We start from the raw sequence: 21,763 nt of genomic DNA, 5'->3' as shown, positions 1-21,763 counted from the left end.
TGACCTGGTCTCTACAACGCAGCTGAATAGATGTTCACAGGGCCCACAAGGAGAGCCCCACTTAGAGGATCATGCACTGTCCTGGCCGCAGTGACAGGCACGAAATCAGAGTTCAGGGACCTCTTCTTTCTCATCTAATGCTCTCTCTGGTTATAGCCTCCACAAGCCCTAGTGACTTTGTACTAAACAGGAGCTTACAAAACCGTTATTAGGTGACTCTTTCTTAACAAAACAGTTTCAGGAGAAGATCTGACAACCTCTTGAGAAGGCTTCCAATAATTATATACCTCTGCAGCCCACCCCTTCACAAACTCTGGCTTTTTCACAAGGCATATGCCCCAAAGTATATGCTAGGCATGCAACAGGGTTTGACAAATGCTTACTGGATGACAAGATTCTTGATAGCACTGTCTAGCAGCCACCACAGGACCGGGGCTGAGGCTGGAGGAAGAGTTATTTTACAGCAAAGGGGTCTTAACCAGGCAAACTGGTTTGTACTAGCTAACAAGTTGCCTTTAAGAATGTGACAATGATTGTTCCAGGGCCTAGGACTATTACAGGGAAATGGTGGTAGGGGAATTCCAGTTTCTCAGAGTCTAAGCAGGTTGCAGGACTTGTGGTGTAAGTTAGTTTGCATATGTCATTATGAGCCCCTGTTTTAATTTTTAAAAAAATATCGAGCTGTCTTTGCTCTTTTTTCTCTGTCTTCCTTGGCAAACATCATTACAAAAGAGAAAACTAGCCTGTAAAGCACCAGGGCCGGGGATTTAACTCAGTGGTTTCGCCGCCTGCTGTGCAAGCGCAAGGACCTGAGTTCGATCCCCGGTACCAAAAAAAAAAAAAGCACCTATTCAACAAAGTAAATATTATGTTATATAATACATCATAAGCAAATATTAAGTTTTGAGTGAAAGAGAGAGGATAGTCAAGGTTGCTGAAATCTAAAATATCTCAGCATTCTGCTCCAGTTGTCACTGTAGAGTCACAATGGCTGTTCCAGCAAACTGATTGGTGATGGCCTCCCATGGGAGAGGTTTCTAGCTAGAGCCTGCATCCTAGAAGTAATATTAGTTAGATTTATAGGGCCTTCCAACTATCAAACATATCTCAATTTCTTTGCATATATTATAACTAATATTTACAATGACTTGCTAAGTAATTTTATAGATGAAGAAATGGAAGTTTTGGAAGGTCGAGTGACCTAGTCAGTTCATATGCTGGTAAGTGGTAAGGCTCGAATCCAAGGCCATGTGTGGCTCACTCCAAAACCCTTGCTCCCTCTACTGGACCATATTAGCCTCACAATGGCCAGAGGCATTCCCTCCTACTACTCCAAATGCTTCCAATGGAGTATGCGGGCCACCTGCCTAGCCCTGACATCCTTCTCTGCAGTGAGAAAGTCACATGGACCTGTCATATATCTCCAGGATAGACTTTTCCTACTATGCCAGCTCATACCTTGCTTAGAAATGAGGTGAGAAACAGGGCTGAGTGGATGGTCAGCCTGCCCACTGGATGAGTATCCACAGGGTTCTGTGGTGGACCAACTCTCTAGAAGTGTCACCAGTTAAAGATCCTCATGGGTCCGTCACTCCTACAGGGGCTACTCACATGGCAGAAAGGGAGGAAGCCAACTTCCTGGATAAAGCCTTATTCTGGACTAAATGAAGAAAGGAAACTCCTCTCTGGTTCATTATTTTCCACCATAAAGAAGCCCTAGAAACAGGCTGTTCCCAGTGGCCAGATAGAGACTCTAGATCTCTCACCAATTGCTTGTGGTTGGCAATAGACAAGGGTCATCCTAAAACCCAAAAAAGGAGAGAGTGATTCTCAGTCTGGACCTTGGGATGAGACCTAGAATGATGGGGATCTTAGATGGGAGGTGAACAAGCTGGAAGAAGAGTCTTAGAGCCAAAATCATCGCTAGCAAAAGTAGAGCAGCTCAGGCACAGAGGCCAAGAGCAGATGCTGGTATCGGCACTGCATTAGGATCTGAAGGCAGCCTTGGGCAACACTTGGAGGAGCCTGGGCTCTTCAGTCAGGCCTTCATTCAGACTGGTTCACTGAACTGTGAGAGGGCCAGGCACTGATTACTGACTGCAGTAGCTCCAGCTACCTCATCTGCCAAGTGGAGCAAATTCTAAGACCTACTACTCAGAGATTCTGAGCTGAGAATGCACCTTCACACAGTGTCCAGCCCAGAATACACCCCATTAAAAATAGCCACTATTAGATATTAGCCCAACATTTGCCAAAAAGCTCTGAACAATGGCAAGATAACTTTTTAGAAAAAAATCAAGAATCAGAAAAATCAATCATGATGTGTTTGCCACTGCGCCAATCATTTCAGAAATTTTCAAATGCTCCTAGTTAGTCTTGGGATTTTAAAGTCTTGGCCAAGGTCTTCCATTCTACCTCTGATGTGAATGCTGTTACCTTGCCTAGGCAGGGGTCAGGGTGGCAAGGTCAGGAGGAGGGTCTAGCAAGGAGGCCACTCACCGCTCGGTACTTGACCAGGTAGTGTCTGATGGGGGAGCCGCCGTCATCCTGCTTGATCAAGTTCACCTTAATGGAGTTCCCGTCTTCTCCCATCTGCCCTTCGAGCTTAGGTGCACTGGGCTCCCCTGAAACAGCCAGTGAACACACATGAAATTTCAGTCCAGAGAATGATCGCATCCATCAGAATGGGGTGCGTTAGAGGTGGGGCTGGGTACTTCTCTTGTTTTCTCAGAAACACAAATGCAATAAATATGAGACACCAAATTCCACTTAGCTGTATCAGTCCTAGCTCATACCGAGAGTGCCTTTTTGGAATGTTCTGGGAAACACTGTCTCTATTAGCAAAGTTCTTTTTCCGTTTTAGTAAAGGCTTTTTCTCTTTTCCCTTTCTGCTACTCTTACAACGGCAGATTTAATTCTTATGAACCTGACGTACTTTAATAGCCTGAAATATGGGAAAATATAAGTCTTTGAGTAAACATATCCATAAAATTATATTTCCAAACAGTCCAGTTTTTCCCCTGGCACTCTGCTCACCCCAGAGGCCTGAGGGTCTGATCCCTGATGGGAGCGATGGCGCTGCATTCTCGTGACTGGCTTTTCATGAATTAAATTTTATTGCTTAGGATCATTTAAAAAATAAGTTCCCAATTGTGGTTAAATAAAACACAAATTGCCACAGGGAACTTTCCTATAGGTATTCTGCATTTATGGCTTGACTGAATGAGTGATAATCCTTGCCACTTTAATGAATGAAAGCAACAGTCATTAAAGTCTTTTTCTTTGTGAGAGGAGAAAGAAAAAAAAAAATGGCTTAAGCATTTCTCAACAGCACTAACAGAAAAAAAGGTGATTTTCTTCTTTATTTGCAGTATAAGCTCACTCACTTTACAGCACTGTGAATCCAAGTTTGATCAGGAAGATGAACTTGTATGTGACAGACTATAAGGGCTGGAAGTAAGATGCTGATTTACTTTAAGAGAAACTATTTCATTAGTATATGCTGAAAGGAACAAGGTGAGAAAATTTCTGATATAAAGAGTTAAATTAAGATTCCAAGAACACTTGGAATCCTGTACTTTCTAGGATGAGCTACATCTGCCATCTATTTGCTGATCACAGAGAAACTTGGGGAGGTTATACAACAGTTACCTTCTGGGTGGGTTACCCTGGATTGCTCTCTGGGAAACAGAATGGCACACATGTGACAGAAGAGCCCAGAAAAGGCCTGCCACCAGTCTGCGGCCACAATCAGCCTGTGGCTAGTGAAGACAGTATCTAGCTTGGCCTCCTTGTTCAGCCATTTTGCGAATCTCTTCCCTTTGACGAGGAGGAACCAGAGGGGGAAAGCTAAAGCAGTGCCCCCTACTTATCTTGTAGGGCCAGCAGCACACACATCACCTGGCTCTTGTCACAAATGCAGACTCTCTCCATGACAAGTTCACTTGGTAATCTGTGAGCACATTTAGGTTTGAAAAAATGGTAGCAATGGGGCACATACACAATGGAACAAGGAGAATCTACAATCTTGATGTCTGAAGGATATCTTATGGAAAAGTTATGTTTATTATTTATTTTCTTTAACCAGTAATTAAAGAAAAACCCCAGAATACAATGATAAATGGATATCAGGCAAGGTCTTGTCCTGCTTTTATACTATTACTTAACTGACCCCAACTACTCAGTGGAAAATATTTAGAAATTTAGTTTAGATACACCAAGTATTTAGGCTTTTTCTGAATCTTGGCCAATACTTCAGTGATATCTACATCATTATAAGTGTCCAGTGCTGAAGAGTAACTCACTGTGCTAGGTTTTAGAGCAGGGCATGAGCTCTGGGTAAATTCAGCATTGCTGAATGAATGGAAGAATAAGATACAATGGAATTTGATAAATTCTATTCTGTCTGAATTAGGATGACCAACTCTTACCAGTGAGTCTGGAATATTTTAGATTTGAGCACTGGAAGCTCAACGTCCTGCAAAACCACTAAGTCCTAGGCAAATTGAAATGGTTGGTGACCCTAGCATTACAGGGAAATGAACATTAATCATTATAACTTTCTCCACTGAGAATCACAATGTCAACTGTGTACTGGATGGTCTATTTGCCTTAGGAAGGAAGGGATGTTCATTAGGCAGTGTGGGTGGCCCTTCCAACACACCCACCAGACTAGGAACACATGCTTCTCCAAGCCTCCTTGGGAATATATGGAAAGAAGTCATTGGACCTGCTTTGCTCATCCTCCTTACCATTCTCTTTCAGAATGGAGCAGTATAGGTTTCCAAGACTGGATCAATAACACAAAACATCTTCTCAAAACTCTGCTTTGTGGGATGTCTAATGCCTTAGCCACATCTTTAAGTCTCTACTTTGCAAAATATGAGTTCTGGATTCAGTGCTCCCTGCAGTTTGTTCCAGGTCTGCCATCATGGCAGCATAGTGACAGTCATTGCACTAGAGGGGAGCAACTACACTTCAGCTATTTCCATGGAATACATGGAATACAGAAGACATAATGTATGACTTTCAGCCAATTTCAGAGAGATGTACTAAGATCAGCAATTCCACATCTCTAAGGTACAAAATTGTCAACTTTTTGCTTTACAATTTTGATAAGTTTTCTTAAGAAGTCCTATATTTGAAAAGAGACTTAGGAGTCTCTTTAAAGCCAAATGAACAAAAATCTCTCCAAGCAATCTTTATAGAACTCAATAGCCCTGATGAAGATAATCTCTTACTTTTGGATTTGTCTCAGAGAAAATATAATTGGAATCACACAAAACTAAACTCTAAAAATTGTACCATAGTTATAGTTCTAACATTTACCATAGTTAGAACACTATAATTTGTTATCATCTTATCTGAATGACTACCATGCTACTCTGATATTATTTCTTATACAATTTTAGAGCATTTTATATCATATAATATATATATAATTTTATATCATATAATATAATAAATTTTATATCATATAATATGTAGGTATATTGTTTTAAATGCTTTATCTATGATTTAATCAACAAATATTTATCGAATGTCTACTGGGTACCAATCAGGTAGTCTATTAAGTCAATGAAATCTCCAAAGAGAATGAAATATGTTTTTGCCAGCCAAATGAAAAAATTTAGTTATGATAGTTTTTAAAAAAATTACTGAGATCCTTGGATGGAAATATAATCTTTCCTATTACAGTATTTCTATAAGAATATCATTTTCAACTAAAATCACAGAGATTTAATCAACTTGTGGCTTTACAATTTTTAAGTATCTTCAGGTTTGGAAGGAGGAATTATTTAATTAATTGCCTTATTTATCTTCAAATTTTTATTTTCAGCTATTTTTCTTAAAGATTAGAAGTGGAGTTAAAGAAACATTCCTCAGCTCTCTGCACAAAGACATGCTTGATAAGGAATGGGCTTTTATAGAAGAAACAAGGCCTCAGTATGCAGGAGGCTCACTGCTTAATTGAACACATTAGCAGAGGAAATGATTTAGAGGGTCCCAAGGTTCTGGGGTGGCTGCTGTGATTGAAATCATTATGAGCAATTTCAGCAAAGCCAATATTGTAATTATTTGTAAATGCTGGTTTTCGATTCAGCAGCAATAGGCAGGTTGCTCCAAGAAGACCCCTGGGGTTAATTATACCCTTTGAGTTTAGCTTCAGCTATGACTCAAATTTTTCCCCCAAAATATTTTATGTAAAGATGAAAGCAGCAGTGCCTTGAAAATAAACCTTGTCAATAATAAATAAGAAATATTGGGCAGTTCTGGTATTTTTCTAGCAGAATGTAAATCATGAATGCAAAAAAAGAAAAACCAATCCATGTACTTCAGGTGCATTATAGGTAGGGTCTATGAAATTCCTCCTTAGAAACCATAATTGAAACATATATTTCTGAACATGGAGATCGTAGGTTCTTCCTTTGTAATTACTGAATTTCTAGGCCCTTAATTCTCAGTCCGCTCTGTGCCCTTCCTCTTGTCAGCAGGAACTCTGGGGTTAGAAACTACTGCTGAAAATACGAATGCCAAGATAAAAATGATAGTAAGTCCCAGGCATTGGGAAGCATTTGTGAATTTTAGAAGAAAAACAATTTCCTACTTCCCATTCAAAGAAGCCCAAGCACCAAGAGCTGTATAGTCTGCAGGAAATGCTGAGGTGCCAAACAGTCATTCCCCAAGAAAGGCTCTATCTCTGTTGTCTGGACATCTACTTTGTTTCTTCTCCCACAGGAATCCACAAAGAATTCTGGGGTCTGGATATAAACTACTAATGGACATAGGGCTTGCATTAAATTATCTCGTTTTTCCTAACAAATAGCATTATTGGATATTAAAAGTATTATTCATTTTATTTATCCTAACTCCTGTTTCCTTTGGTTGGTTATTTTTTCCAAGCAATTTGGTACCTTTTTATCATTTGCTTTAAAAAAGTTGCAAATGTATGACTTAGCCATTCAGATACAAAGCCTCTTTCATTTTTCCAACTCAGAAACATTACAATTCCATCAGGAGGTTACTGACAGGCCCTTAGGGGTTCAGCAAATTGCCTTAGGGAATCTGGAATTAGAGTTATTAGACCACTAATTCTCCTTCCTGGAACAGAGCGCTTATCTCCAGATGTCAAACAAAAGCATCTAATGTGATTTATATTGCATGCATTCGTAGATCCTTCTAATTCTCCCCATGCCTCTTTTGGTAGCCTGTCTGACTTTCTGAGAATCCCAAAGAACAACCTGACAATGTTAAGGATGTATGTCAATTTGCCTTCAGCCTCAGTCCCTCCCAAATCAGGCCTCTAGAGTCAGTATTCTTTTTTTCTTCTGAGTTAAGGATGTGCTTATGCTAGTGACCTCTTTTCCATACTAATCCCTGGGTCCAGGGAATATCGGGATACAAAATGAGTGGGTACACTGCCCAGATTTTGGAGAGGAAGGATGCTTAGTTCTCTGGGGCCAAGCTCCCTCAGGCACTGGTCCATACATCCTTTTAAGCAGCAGTTCTCTTAGGAGTTATGAAGGCGTGTTGGTGGTTGGGTGGCAAATGGCAGCACGAAGTACAAATTAAATAGCATCAAATGAGCTCCGACAGAACCACAGAAAATACCTATTCCTTTCTCCTGGGTGTCATGAAAACACCAACAGATTAATTATCTTTGTTTCATCATCCTAAAAAGAAAATATGACCATGAAGGTATGGCTTGTGGTTATGGGGCTGATCCAGGCTGAGGAAGTTAGGACAGAAATAACTATCACCAACAATTAACTCGGCTCCTGCCTCCATGGCCACAAAGGGGGCTGGTGCACATCTTTAACACTATTTCATGGACATTAGATTGGTTATGAAGAAGAATGAGGCTCCTGGGATATTTCCACCTTCATACTGGGAACACTAGGGGAATTGGCAGTTTCCAAAGCCAGCAACAGCCCTCAGCCCATGCCCACAGAATTCAGGCTGATACACACCACTACTTCCTTCTTCAGACCCTTCCCGCTAACTTTCTACCCTGGGAGCCGCCAGTGTGGGAAATCCTTAGAAATAAAGGCAATTAAAGTAGAGACCCTGGTGAAAAGTCTTTGTCGACCTGTCAGAGATCGTGGTCATCCAGACACACAGCTGTAAAAAAACAAAGGAGGGTGTGGAAGGGGTGGTTAGTGATGCTTTCAATCTAAGAAGGAAGACTGGGTGTTAAAGAGTTTAGTTCATCAGAATCAGCACTTCCTAGTACATGTCAGTGTCAGTAGCTAAAGAAAAAAAAGATCATTATGAACAGGTGGGGAGGAAGCCATGCTCAAACATGCAGCATCATGACAGACGGGGTGCAGTGGACTTCTCATCACACATATGCTGGTAGGGAGGTGGAAGAGTCCCATTTACAGAGTCCTCAACAACTGGTGGACCAAACCGTGGTTCTGTGGAGTCATCCGAAGCCTTGTAGTTACGCAAGACCATGTTAGAAATCAGCTTTGGCGTGGAGGGGTATTATAATTCCCCATAGCAAACTCAGTCCTGCCACCCTAGCACAGGTGTCTCAGCATATCTGTCATGGGCCTCTACATGTGAAGCTCTGTAGGCTCTGGAGCCAAGTACCATGTAGGATTGTGCTCAGTTCCCATTCTCACACCCCTCCTCCTTCTTTCAGTGCTGCTGGACTCAGTAAACACTACGAAGCTGAATTTAAGGTGGATGGAGTATCCAGCATACAGTAAGTGAGCCTCAGGAAATCTGGGGGGAGAAGTGAACAGAGGGTGGCCAGGGAACACTGGATTCCATTAATCATTGGGTAGATGACTCACCAATAAGAGGACTGCCAGCTCATGCAAACTTTTTGGATTCAGGTCCAATTCTTACTAGTGCTCAGGCAAAGGACACAATAATTGTCCTTAACTAAGCTTTATATCTCTCCCCTGTAAATTTTATTTGCTATGACCTCTCCATCCTCTTAGATTTTGTTATTAAAGGCCATTTCCTGCTGCTGGCAGCTCACCTGAAGAACAAGTCCTCAGCTTGCCCCTTGGAGATGGCAGGAGAGCAGCTGTCTTGGATGGGAACACTGTTTGATGAGGGGGTAATCATAGTTTTGGGATAAGGCTGTCAGTAAGTTTTTTTACTGGGCACATTTTTTGCTGACAGTCAAGATCACAGCAAAGGTGATTTTCTAGAGCACCTGCAGGACCATTCTGGCCATGCTTAAATGTCTAGGAAACTCCTTTCTTCAGAGGAGTGGATTAGTTTTCACCTTGTTAACATTGTGCTTTGTTTCATTTTGAATTACATCACTGCACAAAAATGACAAAGTTGTTTAAAAAAATAAACTAATGAGTTTCAAATCCTACACCCAACATCTGCTCACACTTAGTATTTCGTGGGGAACATCCAGACATTTTTCCAGAACATAAGCTACTGAGGAGTCACCACCAGTCTGAAAGAAGTCTGCTCCTGCTGGTGGTCAATATAAGGAAACACTAAAATTATAATACTTTGTGTAGAACTTGAGTTTAGAAAATCTTAGACTCTCAATATTCTTTGCCCTACGACTGACATCAAGATTGTTTTTAAAGTTAGTTCAAATCTATTATTGTGGACTATACCAGATGTCCTTTTATTTTACGGACAGTCCCACTTTATTTCATACAATGTAAGTATCAGACAGGTCCTTTTTAGAAATGAGGATGGCTCCTATGTATGTCCAAGACTCTGGCTGTAAATGGGACTAAATGAGGGCAAAGCTGCCATATACACAAGGAGGGAATCCCCGAGATGGTTAATGGAGAGTGAATGTGAGGGAACATACACAGGGCTAAGACATGTGGGAGTGTGACACAGAGCAGACTGGGAACAAAGAACATGCAAGACAAGCTGTTGACGGTTTTGACCGTGTCGCCCAATCAGTCCTCAGAGAAGTGAGATCAATGGGGAACCCCTTGCATGCACGGGCACACTGGACAGTTACTGGTGTTAGTTTTGATTTCGTGATCAGTGCAGCCCGTATGTACCTCAGGGTGTGATGTGAAATAAAACTTTTCAGTTAGGAGAGAACGGAATGCATTTGACTCCCAGGGCAGGTTCTGAATAGGTATTCCATTTAGTGGGGGAAGCCATCAGCAAAGGCTTCCCTTTTCTCTCTTTCCAGTAAGTGAGAAATGTTTTAACAAGGTTGTGACAGGCACAGTGTTAAATAATTATTTTGTCACCGCTATGCACTTAATTAGGCTATAATTGTATTTCCTTTGCTGCAAGGGTCAATCATGTGCTTCTTGATTACTCTGAGATCTCCAGTCATGGTAACTGGCAAGTGACTTTTGCTTGATTTGTTCCTCCTGCCTGGGGGAGGGCCACTCTCAAAAAGTGACACCTCAGTAATCACAGCCAAACTGCTCTAATCCAAATTCTTATTTCAGAAAGTTCTCAATTTGTATGAATGTGATGAAGCACTCTTATTGGTTCTGGACAAATACAACCTTTGCAATAGTTATATAGTTCTCTCTGTAGCATTTCAAGGTTGCAAACATTTTCACAGGATTGTGGCTCATTTTGGAACAAGTGTGGTTTATAAAACTACTGGATATATGTTAAATAGCAATGCTATAAGGGTGATTTACAAAGCATGTTTCTGGGTAATAAGTCTGATTAACTCTAGTAAAAATTCAAGTTTGAAAACTGTGTTGTGGCTAACATAGTCTTACTATAGAGGGCAGCTGGTGTGATCAAATTTCTTGAAGCAAAATATTAAACCAAAGGCTGTCATGTTAACAAATTGCCGTGTCAAGGTTGCAAAGAATGGTGAATTCTGGATGTGAATTGAGAACCCGAGGAAATTTCTCAAATATCTCAAATTGTTTAGAAAATCTGAGACAAGAGGGAATCAGTAAGCCCTAGGTGCCAGGCTGTGGTTCCAGATTTATTTCACTAATCAGAACAAAGAGTTTTACCTTCTGTTCACCAGCGTGGACGACATCATCAGCACCATGCAAGCCACATGACAAAGTCACATGATACGCACGCACATGATTGGTTGAAAGGAAAGTGGAGGAGGTCACATGGAAAATACAAAAAATTAAAAACTGATGTAAACAATGGGCAGGGAGAAAAATCAACAACAAAATCACAGACTAAATAAAAGGAGAAATCAAATTAAATTAGCAGCATATATAAGAAACATTGGGAGGACAGTAAAACTGCTCAGAAATAGAATAACAAATCATAAAGAGCATTTGGTTAACAACACCAATAAGCATTAGATATAGCTGCAACACTGCATATTAATATCACATCCAGGAGCATGAACACTTGTTTGGAAATGGGGAGGTGTTTCTGTCAGGACCCAGATGTCAAAGTCAATCCAGGAGACTGTTAAAGGAAAAGAAGAAAAGCAAGTTATTATTCATGGATTCCAGAAATGTCTCAGCATCCTTGGGAAATGAAAGCAATGAAACAGGTCATGAATAATCAAGGAAAAGTCCCAAGATTGTTAAGGCATAAACTGTAAGCCCTGGGAAAACAAAAGATTTTATTAAATGAAGAAAAGGCAATTCATGTTTCCACTGGTGAAACAAGGACAGGGAACAGCTAAATGGGGGTGGGTGGGTGCAGGCCAGAAATGGTGGCATTGAGGGTCTTATCCTACTTTCTTATTTGCATATCCACAATACTCTCAACACCAGATGACACTTCCCAAAGTCAAGACACACATACAGGGCAAAGCCAGTACAGACTGGGGAATAGTTTCCATTCTGTCAGTTGAGACAATGGCTCTGTTGCCACAAAACTATAGACACTGAACTGCTGGCCCAGTAAGCTGCGAGTCTGACTTTAAATAGATGCTTGACTGTATTTGACTGAATGAAGTTATATCTTCAGACATGTGGCTCCACTGATAAGAAACGGATTTGAGATTTACAATGTGAAAAACAGCTTTCTTGTTTGGATTCATCTACATTTCTATTGGTCTTATATGTACTCTACATTCCAATTTGGGACTGAATGATACTGATTTCTTAAAAATCATTTTGGAGTTGACCATTTTCATAATTTTCATAGACCTGGAGAAATTTTGGCTGGTGCTAGTTGAGGGTAAGAAGAGTGATGAAGATATCTTTCTGTTCAAAGAACCCTGCTGATTAAAAATAGACAGAAATGCTTTGGCCAAGTTACATATTCCCTTGCCACCATGAGCTAACAGAATGTATGCTTCTGATTGCCTGACATGATGCTCTGCAGGGAATATATACAATTGGGCAGTTTCTCTTTTGATTTTATTTAGAATACCTTTATTCATTCATAAATAGATTAACAAACATGCAAAACTAGGAGATATATTTATTTTCAACTCCACTGATTGATAGTTGATATATTTTTGCATGCTCATAGCTACTTTGCTATTGGTCTCACTGCAGTTCCCATGTACTAGAAAGTGTTCATGTTAAATACAGGCTGCTGCCCAACTGTGACATGCCTCTCCTTTATTTCAGCATCCACTAGGATCTATGATTTGGGTCATTAGTCGAGTGGTTCAAAATAAAACAGACTGAAACTTTCTTCTTTTGGATGTCACAACTAAGAATTTGTCTGTGGGCAGAAATGTCTGATGTTTAAAAATTAAACACATGTCAGGGGAGAAACACTTCATTCTTCCTTCAGGAAAAATCTGCAAACCAAGATTGTTTCCCTGACATGGAAGATCAAGCTATAAGGAAACACCTTAAACATGACACAGCTGTGTGAATGCATCAGGTAGATTTCTCCTACTGTGTGGAAACATACACTGCACCAGGCTAAAAAAAGATCAGGAGGGACACTATAGAAGAAAAAGTGCTGTTAGCTGCATTCCTTTTCCAAATGGAAAAAGCCCCCATACAAACAAAAATCCCATCATCCAAATTAAACTTATGTGAGCACAGCTCATTGTCACTAGCTCTGCTCTGCTGACAAAATGAAACCTCAAAAGCATCAAGAATTAAAATTCATTGCAGCACACACACATAGGGAACACCAAGAAAGAAACTTCTTAGCTGTGTTCTGCAGGAGAAAAAGAACCATTTCATGCAACACATCGAACCAGGAAACTTTCCTTTTCTATTTAATTAGGTATCAGAAGCCTTGGCCCAGGGGGTGGGAGCTATATTTTGCATATCTGCTTTCTGCCTTCTCTCCCTGATTACCATTTGATGGGATTTATGTTGTTTTTTCTGTGCACCCAGAAATATTATAAACCCGAAACCCCTGCACAGCTTTGGTGTTTGAACACAGCAAACATGCACGCATACACTCTTACTGCTTAGTTGGGCGCCTTAAGTCCCCAACACACATCATACTTTGTAAAAGCATCATAAAGACCAGCTTGGAAACTGTCATGGTGGTAATTCAGCATCATATTTTCTATAATGGCAAAAGACAGTTCAATCTGATCCTTGAATCTGTTGTTAAGAGCTGAATTCCTGCACTGTCATTTGGACTTTCAACTCCAAGTGGGTCTGGGTTAGGTTTCTTTGGTCCATCATTTTTCTAGCACAGAGGAGGAATCCTGAAAAGAGCCTGCAGGAGCTTGGCCTTCTGCATGTGTGTGCTCTGTGCATGGCGAGACAAAGGCAGGCATGTGTCAGGAGGCAAAGACTCCCTCCTTCCCGCATACCCTCCACCTTTCCCCAGGCAGCCATTTCCTCCTGCTCCTTCCCTTGCTCAAGTCCTTCTGTTACAGTGTGTGTGTGTGTGTGTGTGTGTGTGTGTGTGTTTCAGAGGAGGAGAAAGCTGAGAAGGAATTGCTGTTCTTTGTCTACTCAGCGTTTCCCTAATCCTTTTCTATTTTTAACGTGAAAGTCAATTTGGAAAGGCCTTCTCATGCACACAGTATTCTCTGAATAATTACCCCCTTTCTTTTGGGGATGCTTGGTTTGCTCTCTTGGCCAAGCAAACAGCATGCTTAGGAAACCATTCTAGGCTAGGAGCCTCCATGCATTCACAACTGTTGCTTTTAATAAAAAGAGACACATCAGGCAGCACTGTAACCCTGAAGTTGGCTCTACAGCAAGCAGAAACAGAGATGGGGCTGAGAGCAGCTCAGCTTGGTACTCACTAGACTGTTCTGTGGCTGTAAGGGCAGGAGAAGGCCAGGTTGCTATGGAAACATGAAGGACAGAAAGGGCACATAAAGGTGAAGGGGAAAATATAGATAGACTCATAATTTGGTATATATATATTGTACATATGTTTGTATATCTATTTAAATATAAGTATCACTATAAAGAAAAGACAGAGATAATGAAGGAGACATCTTTAATTCCTTTCATCCCTGGTGTATCAATATTAATATAAATATTTAGATATATTATCAGGGCTTTTGCTGACAAATGACTCTCATGCAGCAAGAAATAACATAACCATTTATTCTTACTATTTATCCCAGCTGCTATATGCTGGGCACTGTGTTTTGCATCTTTTAAATGTTCAATTTCTAATTTTTCACAAACATCTACAAGGTAAGTATAATTTGTCCTTAATTTTAGAGATGAGAAACCTGAGATTGAGGAAAGCTGAGTGACTCATCTGAGGTCATAGAGCTGCAGGCAGCAGTAGCAGAGCTGGGATCTGATCCCAGGTCAGCCTGGTTCCAAAGATGAACTCCTAGTGTTGCCTGCAATGGCAGGTGTGGAGTTGTGGGCATGTTTCTGAGTCAAAAAGATGGTAAAAGGAGGCTTCTGGGCTTGGGGTTTGAGTCTCCTCCTGAGGCTGAGCCCATACCATAATGGCTTCTGCTGTACAAGGAAGGATAAAGCCAACTGGGCAGGGCTCCCCTGCCTGCACACCTGCTACTCTGTGCTGCCCTAAGCCAGGACTGGTGTTGCATCCTGTGCTTGCTCAGCAGCTGTCCATCTTCTTCTACCTAGAAACCTAGGTTCAAAACTCCAGAGAGCAGCAGGCCTGGAGCTCTCTCTACTCTACAAAAGGACCACAGTAGCAAAGTGCAATGGCTGGCACTGGGCCAGGGACAGCAAGGATGACAAAGCCTGAGACTGACCAGTCAACATTCCTGCTGGGTCACTGGTACTCATCTGAGGTGAGCAAAGCTCACCTTGATAAAAGCTGAAAAGTTTGCTCTTTTCTAAAGGGAGTGGGTGGAATGCTTATTCTATTTTAGAGAGAAAGAAACCTCACTTAAAAATGGTTAAATAATTTGCCTAAGTGCCTACTGCCAGGCACGTATGTCAGCAGATACCGTTTATTTTCCCACAAATATTTATGAGATATATATGCATTTATGGATAAAGTGAGAGCTATAGGTCTCACTATCTAATTTCAGTGCTGGAGTCTAACTGTGCCAATTAAAATAAAGGGTAAGACCACAACACCTCAAAGGATTTTGTTTGACCCTGTAGAGCAGACATTTTTCTTAGTAAATTCCTTTGGCTTTTCCAAATATCAGCTTTAGTCCAGCCCACCGGGAATCCTGAGGATAGGGGCAGCCGTGGCAGCCTCAAGAAATCTGTCTGCAGGGTTTCCTATCCAGAGCAATGGTCTCTCTTGCCTCCCTTGAATCTGAGAGGCTGTGCACCTATGTCTCCTTTTATTTGATTCTCTAAAACCCAATGCAGCTTTTCACCATCTGAGCTGAACTATCATCTGGTAAAAGAGACAACATTAGGCAGACAAACTGGCTGGTGGAAAGCAACCTGCAGAGAGATGGATGAAGAAAATGATACTCACTAGCTGGTGAAGACAATGGAGCAAGGGTAGAAGAGCTAGCAGGAGCTGCTAAAGAAAGAAAAATAAAGGTGAAACAAAAAAGGGAAGGGGAATAGATCATGGAAGCACACAGATACTGAATGAAAAATTGAAAGTGGCAATCTTGGGGTTTCAGTATGAGGAGCTGTAGAGCCATAAGGTTGGGAAGTGAAACACCATGCATGGAACAGGTGGCCAGCAGACCAGCTGACAGCAGAGCTCTCTAACTTCAAACCAGAAGGCTAAGTGCCTGCCAAGGCCTGCTGTTCAGGTAAAAGACTGGGCCAGGAGCAGCTGCAAAAGCTTCAAACCCTGGCTGAAAACAGCCAATTTGGCAGTACCAGCTGTCTCCACAGGATCAGAAGGACAGTAGGGAAGGGAACCTAGACCTCAGCAAAGGTAGGTTGTTAGTGGGTAAAAAGACTTTGGCTTATCAGGTCACATTGTATATACATATTTCCACAGAGGCACATATTTCCATATATATGGCACATCTGCAAAGCGTTCATGCCTCACTCTCTAATTTTAGTAACTGAATGAAACAAAAATAGACTGTCCTACTTAATGACATGGTAAGGTTCATGATCATTTATCATACAGATGATACTAAAAACACTGCTGCCCTGTAGAAAACTTCCTGCGGAAAGTGACTGTGTAGATGTTGCTATGGCAGAGCGATGCCAGTAATACTCAGTTATCTCTGCTCCCCCAGGGAAAGGGAAGGGTGAAGAGATGCAGGCTAAAAAAATATCATTAAGCAATTTTCTACATGGTGGATGGTTAGAAATTGTGTCCTCAAATCACGTGGACCACTGAAGGATTTTTAGTTTTTTGTTGGTAAATACTCAGAAGTTGTCCCTTCAATAATCACAAGACAAAGTCCTTTTTGGGAGCTAGTTAAAAATTTGGAAAAGCATCAACATATTTCCAGAATAGCCTGAATGCTCATAGTTTGGTCCTCCTTTACCTTCTAGTTGAGGATATTTGATTAAAACATTTAGTACACTGTTCCTAAAATCAGAGCAAGATAGGTTATTAACTTGTCGTGATTGGATGGCCAGGTTCATTCAAGTAAAAGCGTATTTCTCTTTCTCTCTCTTATTTTTTTGGTTTAGATTACTTGCTCAATTGTCAGTATTATTATGGCAAAGGAATTAAATTTTATGTGATTAAAACACATACATTATAATACATTTAACATACAGTTGCATATGTCACCTAGAGGACAACATATGAAAACAAAAACCTCAAGACAGTTTTTTTTTTTTTTTGGTATTGGGGATCGAACTTGGGACCTTCATATTTTCGAGGCAGGCTCTGGAACCACTGAGCCAAATCCTCAGCCCTCAAGACATTTTTTAAGTAGAGAATCATATGTATGCATCTATGCCTTGCAAGAAACATTCTATAGTATTTTGGTTCATGGCATAGAAGCAAATTAAGAAGTAATATTTAGGCAATGAAATTATACAGGTTGTGGCTCAGTGATGGAGAAAAAAAGGTTCATAAGATGTTGTAAATAGTTCTGACAGGAAAGCTGCTCCTCCCAAGGCAAACAGATGTCATGATCTTTCCACTTGAGTGTCTTGACACCATGCAGTTATTTGGTTTAAAAATACATGAAACAGGGACATTTCCCCAGGCTAGAATTTTGTTTGTCTAGAGCCACAGCTTACTCATTACCATCATACACACCTATGAACTGTACCAGGGATGTTCAGTAATTGCGACTTTCCTTAGTGTCCTCTGATCGTCTCTGGCTTTGATATATCCATGTCCCTGAATGTAGAGAAGTCTACTAAGGAGCCTTACTATTGAGACATCTCCCTAATAAGACTAAATCAGTGGGCTCAACTAACACCTCTCAACCCAAGATTCTGGCAGCCAATACCTCTCTGTTCAGCAATGCTAGTCCCTGCTGGCCCTATGCCTCCTATGCCTTCTCTTCCCTGAGGCTGAGGGTGCACTCAGGCCTGACTCTGCTGTTATAGGAGCAGCACAGTTCTGCTCTCCAGAAGTCCTTCAGGATGAGAGTGCACTGTCAGTGGGTGAAATGAGCCAATGGTGGAAACCAATACTATTGGCTCTTAGGCTTATTGAAAACACACAGCTAAACTGATGGATGATCCTGTTTGCCTGAGCTCAGGCAATCTTAGTGCCTTCCAAAGAGTGGTACTGAAAATTCCGAGAAAGTCCTTCCTAAGACTTGTCCTCACTTCCTAGTACCAAAAAGTAGGTTTTGTCACAGCAGTGGTGAATGCTGGCACTGTCCCCTCAATAGTATCCTTTTTTAGGATAGACCTAGGGGCAGCAGGCTGCTCCCTGGGCTAGGCCCACATGTTAGCAACTCTGGGAAGCATATGAAGGTGCAAAGAAAGACTAAAAAAGTCTCTTTGGTGCGAGTATGATGTTCCCCCCACCTTGTCCTGCCTAAATTCTTGATGCAGGCACACTAAATTTTAAGACTATGCCTCTGTTCTACTTATCTAGAAGTTTGTTTTCTTATTCTTTAAATTATAGCTTTATTACATGATTGAGAAAAACTGACTTTCGTGACACTGCTATTGTATTATTCATGATCTACGTGAAATGGAGAGATGATGCTATCATCCTCCAACGGACTTCTTGGAATCTTGATTAATTAGCCATTTTCATGTTACTAGACAACAAACGACAAGGTTGAGAGGTCTCTGTTTTTTCAAAAATTAAGAAGCAAACCTAAAATTAAACATTTTAATTAAACATTTAATTTTCAACACTAACTTTAGAACCATAGCCTTTGCTACTACGAAAATCTCATCTTTGTCAGGCCTAAACTGGAAATGAATGAAAACCAATGTGGCCTTTGAAGTCCAAGACCCAGTCACTCTGATTCAATACTAAAACTCCAGTCCCGGGTGAGGAACTCTATAGCAGTCCTCATTCCACCCTCCCTGTCTTTAATATAACAAAGCTAGCACTAGTTTACTGATCACATCTAGAAAAGAAGAACCTCGAAGACTCAGTTGAAGGACCAGTTAAGCATTGGGGGAGGATTTAGGAAGAAGGACTTCTCCCAGCCAGATGGCTCCTCATGAACTTCCTTGAGGCAAGCTGGCAGCCCAGAGCAGCCAGTTGTTAGTCCTACCTGACAACTCCATTCCCCACCCTGGCACCCAGCCAAGATGGTGCATTCCAACACCACCTCAGCTGAGACAGTGGATTTACCACTTGCTCAGAAACTCCTAACATCCACACTTAGCTACTTAGTTTTTCCTGTTGCTGCAATATTTGTGAATAAATTTTAAAATAAGTTCCCCTGAGTGTCTTTCTGCAGCCAACAGCTTTTTATGAAAAGAGGTGCAGCTTCCTGAATACCTTTTCTTCTGGGTCTGTCTGAGTAATGCCTGCCTCCTACCATTCCTGGTTGAGCTCAGACTAAGAAGAGAGAGCTGAGTCACAGCAAAGTGAAGCCTGGAGACGTCTACAAAGGCCCAAGGGGTCAGACCAGAGGTCCACTCCCAGCACACTGTTATCCTTGTCTTCTATGTCCTGCGTTTACAGTTTATACAATCTGATCGTCCTTCCTGTGAAAAATCACCCTCTCTTTATCCTTGGCGGAGAATTACTAGATTAGGTGTTCAGTCTTTTCTAAACCCAGAAATACACATTACAAGTTACCCAATGCTAACAAATACAGCTGAGAACTATGGGTTTGACCCACAATAACTGCCTGAGCACAAAGTTCATGCTACATTGTTAGAACTGCAGTTGTTGTGTGAAGGGGTCCCCAGCCAATCCTTACATCCTTGCCAACTGAGAGAAAAACAAGGAATCAGTTGAGCTCCATTCTTTCATTTCCTAAAAGCAAACGTGAAAACTCAGGTTCTTTTTGCCTTAAAGGGATGCTGAATAGTGGCTGGCTGAGGCTGTGGTCACTTTTCTGGCACACTGGCTAACGGTGAGGTGGTGCCATGGCATGTTATTCAGGGACCATCTGCAGACTTTCACCATGCATGGCTCAGCAAACATTATCTTTGCCACAGGGCAAGCGTAATCACCACACACAAAAATTAATAAGTAAACACAATTTCCAAAACACAGAAGTTGCATGCTCTAAAACAGAGTGTTAGCCTCTTGAAGTAACCTACAGACGTTAACAAGGGTACAACTAGACTAAGGTCAGTGTGGTTAGGGCCCAGACGGTGTCATCTACTTCAGCCTCTAGGGAACAAAAAAGGGACCAAAACTAAATTAAGAACTAGGACTAGCAGATGTTAATGCTATGGAAAAAGGTAATGAGGTATGAAGAGGCACTTACGTGGAGGAGGGCTATCTGCATTTCCCATGGATGGAACACAGACGAAAAGAAAAGCCAAGAGACAGACCCAAGAAAAAAAAAATAAGATGTAAAAGAAATGAACAGAATCCGCAGAGTTGGAGCTGGAAACTCAAATTATCAAATTACTTCAAATCCAGAAAGAAGCAATCCCTGTAGAAGGAAGATGAGATGGGCTTTTCTACTTTTGGGAAGAGGCAATGGGGTCCCTTTACAGGGTCCTGGCTCTCAAGACAAGAGAGCAAAGGACTCTCCCATGTGCATTGAATCCAGGAGCCCAGGGACACATGGAGAGGCCTGTAGCTACTCATGAGTGTATTCTGGAGAGTATTCTCCAGCTGGCTAGACTCCAGAGCCTCCCAGAACAGCAGCTCTGGTCTGCAGAGGGACATGGCCAGAGCAGAGTTTACTCAGAGCCTGGCTTCTGTGGGAAGCAAGGGCAACGCCAAGCAGGGACAGCTGGAGGCAAGGGGATGGTGGAAGGAAACAGAGATGCAGCCCTGGGAAGAATCTGGGAGAAGCAGCTCTCTTGAAAGAGCCTGTGAGGTAAGGAGAACATGAGGAGCAGAAAAGTCCAAGGACATGGCCATCCTTTTTCCTCTGTTGTGGTTGAGATTTTGCTCCTGCTTATTTATCCTACATCACTCTCCATTTCTGTCTGACTTAGTACCTCTGCTGCATCAAAAATCCCACCATAAATCATGTAAACTGTCACTGTCTTCCTTCTTCCTTCATGTTACAGATGCTTAGGGCCTCTGTGGCCTGTCAAAAAGCCAATCTTTCACCCACCCCACCCTGGGGTTTATTCCCACTCTTACAGTCCAACTGGCCAGACCAGCTACTAGGACAGTGTTCCCAATGCCTCTGAGCAAGACAGACTGAAAGGAGTGTGTGTTAGCCAACCCTGAGAGCCAGAGAACTAGGAGATGGGGCTGCCATGAGCAGAGGACTTGAGAGACAGGGCCAGCTCAGAGTCCCTGGCTGTTCCCAAAGAGAAGAGGGTGGGTATAAGGCAAAGGCTGGGCAGCTGGCTTTACTTACGGACTGGCTGCGTCTTGAACTCGGAGGCTGCGCTGATCTCGCCTAGCCCCTTGCCATTGAGGGCTGCCAGTCGGACTGCGTAGGTTGTCTCTGGCTTCAGGCCCATGATGGTGACAATGCCCTCCATATTGGCTGTTGAGAGAATATGAGGTGGATCTCAAGAGCGCAGAAGCCTCCTGGGAAAATGGTGCTACAGAAAACAATATGGCAGGTCCTCCCCAGCATTAAACAGAACCATTGTTTGATCCAGCGAATCTACTTCTGGGCACAGTCACAGAACTGAAAGCAAGGACTCAGACAGATTCCTGCACACCCATGTCCACAGAAGCAATATTCACAGCATTCACACCATTCACCTTTCTAAGGTAGAAACAACCAAAACAGCCTCCCATTGATAGATGAATGGATGAGTAAAATGTGGTAAAGACAATGGACTATTATCTTAAAAAGGGATGGAATTTTGATACATGCTGCAACATGGATAAACCTTGAGGACATTTATGTTAATGAAATAACCCAGACACAAAAGGAGAAAAAGTGTATGATTCAAGTTATAAGGGGTATCTACAATAACCAAATACATAGAGACAGAAAGTAAAATGACAGTTACTAGGGACCAGAGGGGGGTGAGGGAATGAGATGCTGGTGTTTAATGGGTAAAGAGCTTCAGTTTAGGAAAAC

General features: G+C 41.7%; 1 protein-coding gene across 21 annotated transcripts in view; it reads right to left on the bottom strand.

Annotated features, from left to right (window-relative positions):
• The window catches only part of Ncam1 (neural cell adhesion molecule 1), a 295,258-nt gene that overhangs the window by 17,430 nt on the left and 256,065 nt on the right, over positions 1-21,763 (bottom strand). For 7 of the 21 annotated variants that reach the window (XM_021237769.2, XM_087212370.1, XM_087212367.1 and 4 more), the window contains 4 exons: positions 21,083-21,214; positions 20,024-20,038; positions 15,706-15,753; positions 2,500-2,624 (listed from right to left, as the gene is read on the bottom strand). In XM_021237769.2, coding sequence (XP_021093428.1) covers positions 2,500-2,624; positions 15,706-15,753; positions 20,024-20,038; positions 21,083-21,214 — 320 coding nt within the window. Of the gene's footprint in view, positions 1-2,499; positions 2,625-14,077; positions 14,120-15,705; positions 15,754-20,023; positions 20,039-21,082; positions 21,215-21,763 lie in introns of all 21 variants that reach the window. The other 14 variants (XM_004856594.4, XM_087212371.1, XM_087212369.1 and 11 more) reach the window with 4 other exon arrangements.

This window comes from Heterocephalus glaber, unplaced genomic scaffold, assembly GCF_053883595.1.
Source record: "Heterocephalus glaber isolate CG9 unplaced genomic scaffold, H.glaber_assembly_v1.0 deba00001429, whole genome shotgun sequence".
NCBI lineage: Eukaryota > Metazoa > Chordata > Mammalia > Rodentia > Bathyergidae > Heterocephalus > Heterocephalus glaber.
Note: the sequence above shows the minus strand (reverse complement) of the source record. Positions and strands in the feature narration are given on the sequence as shown.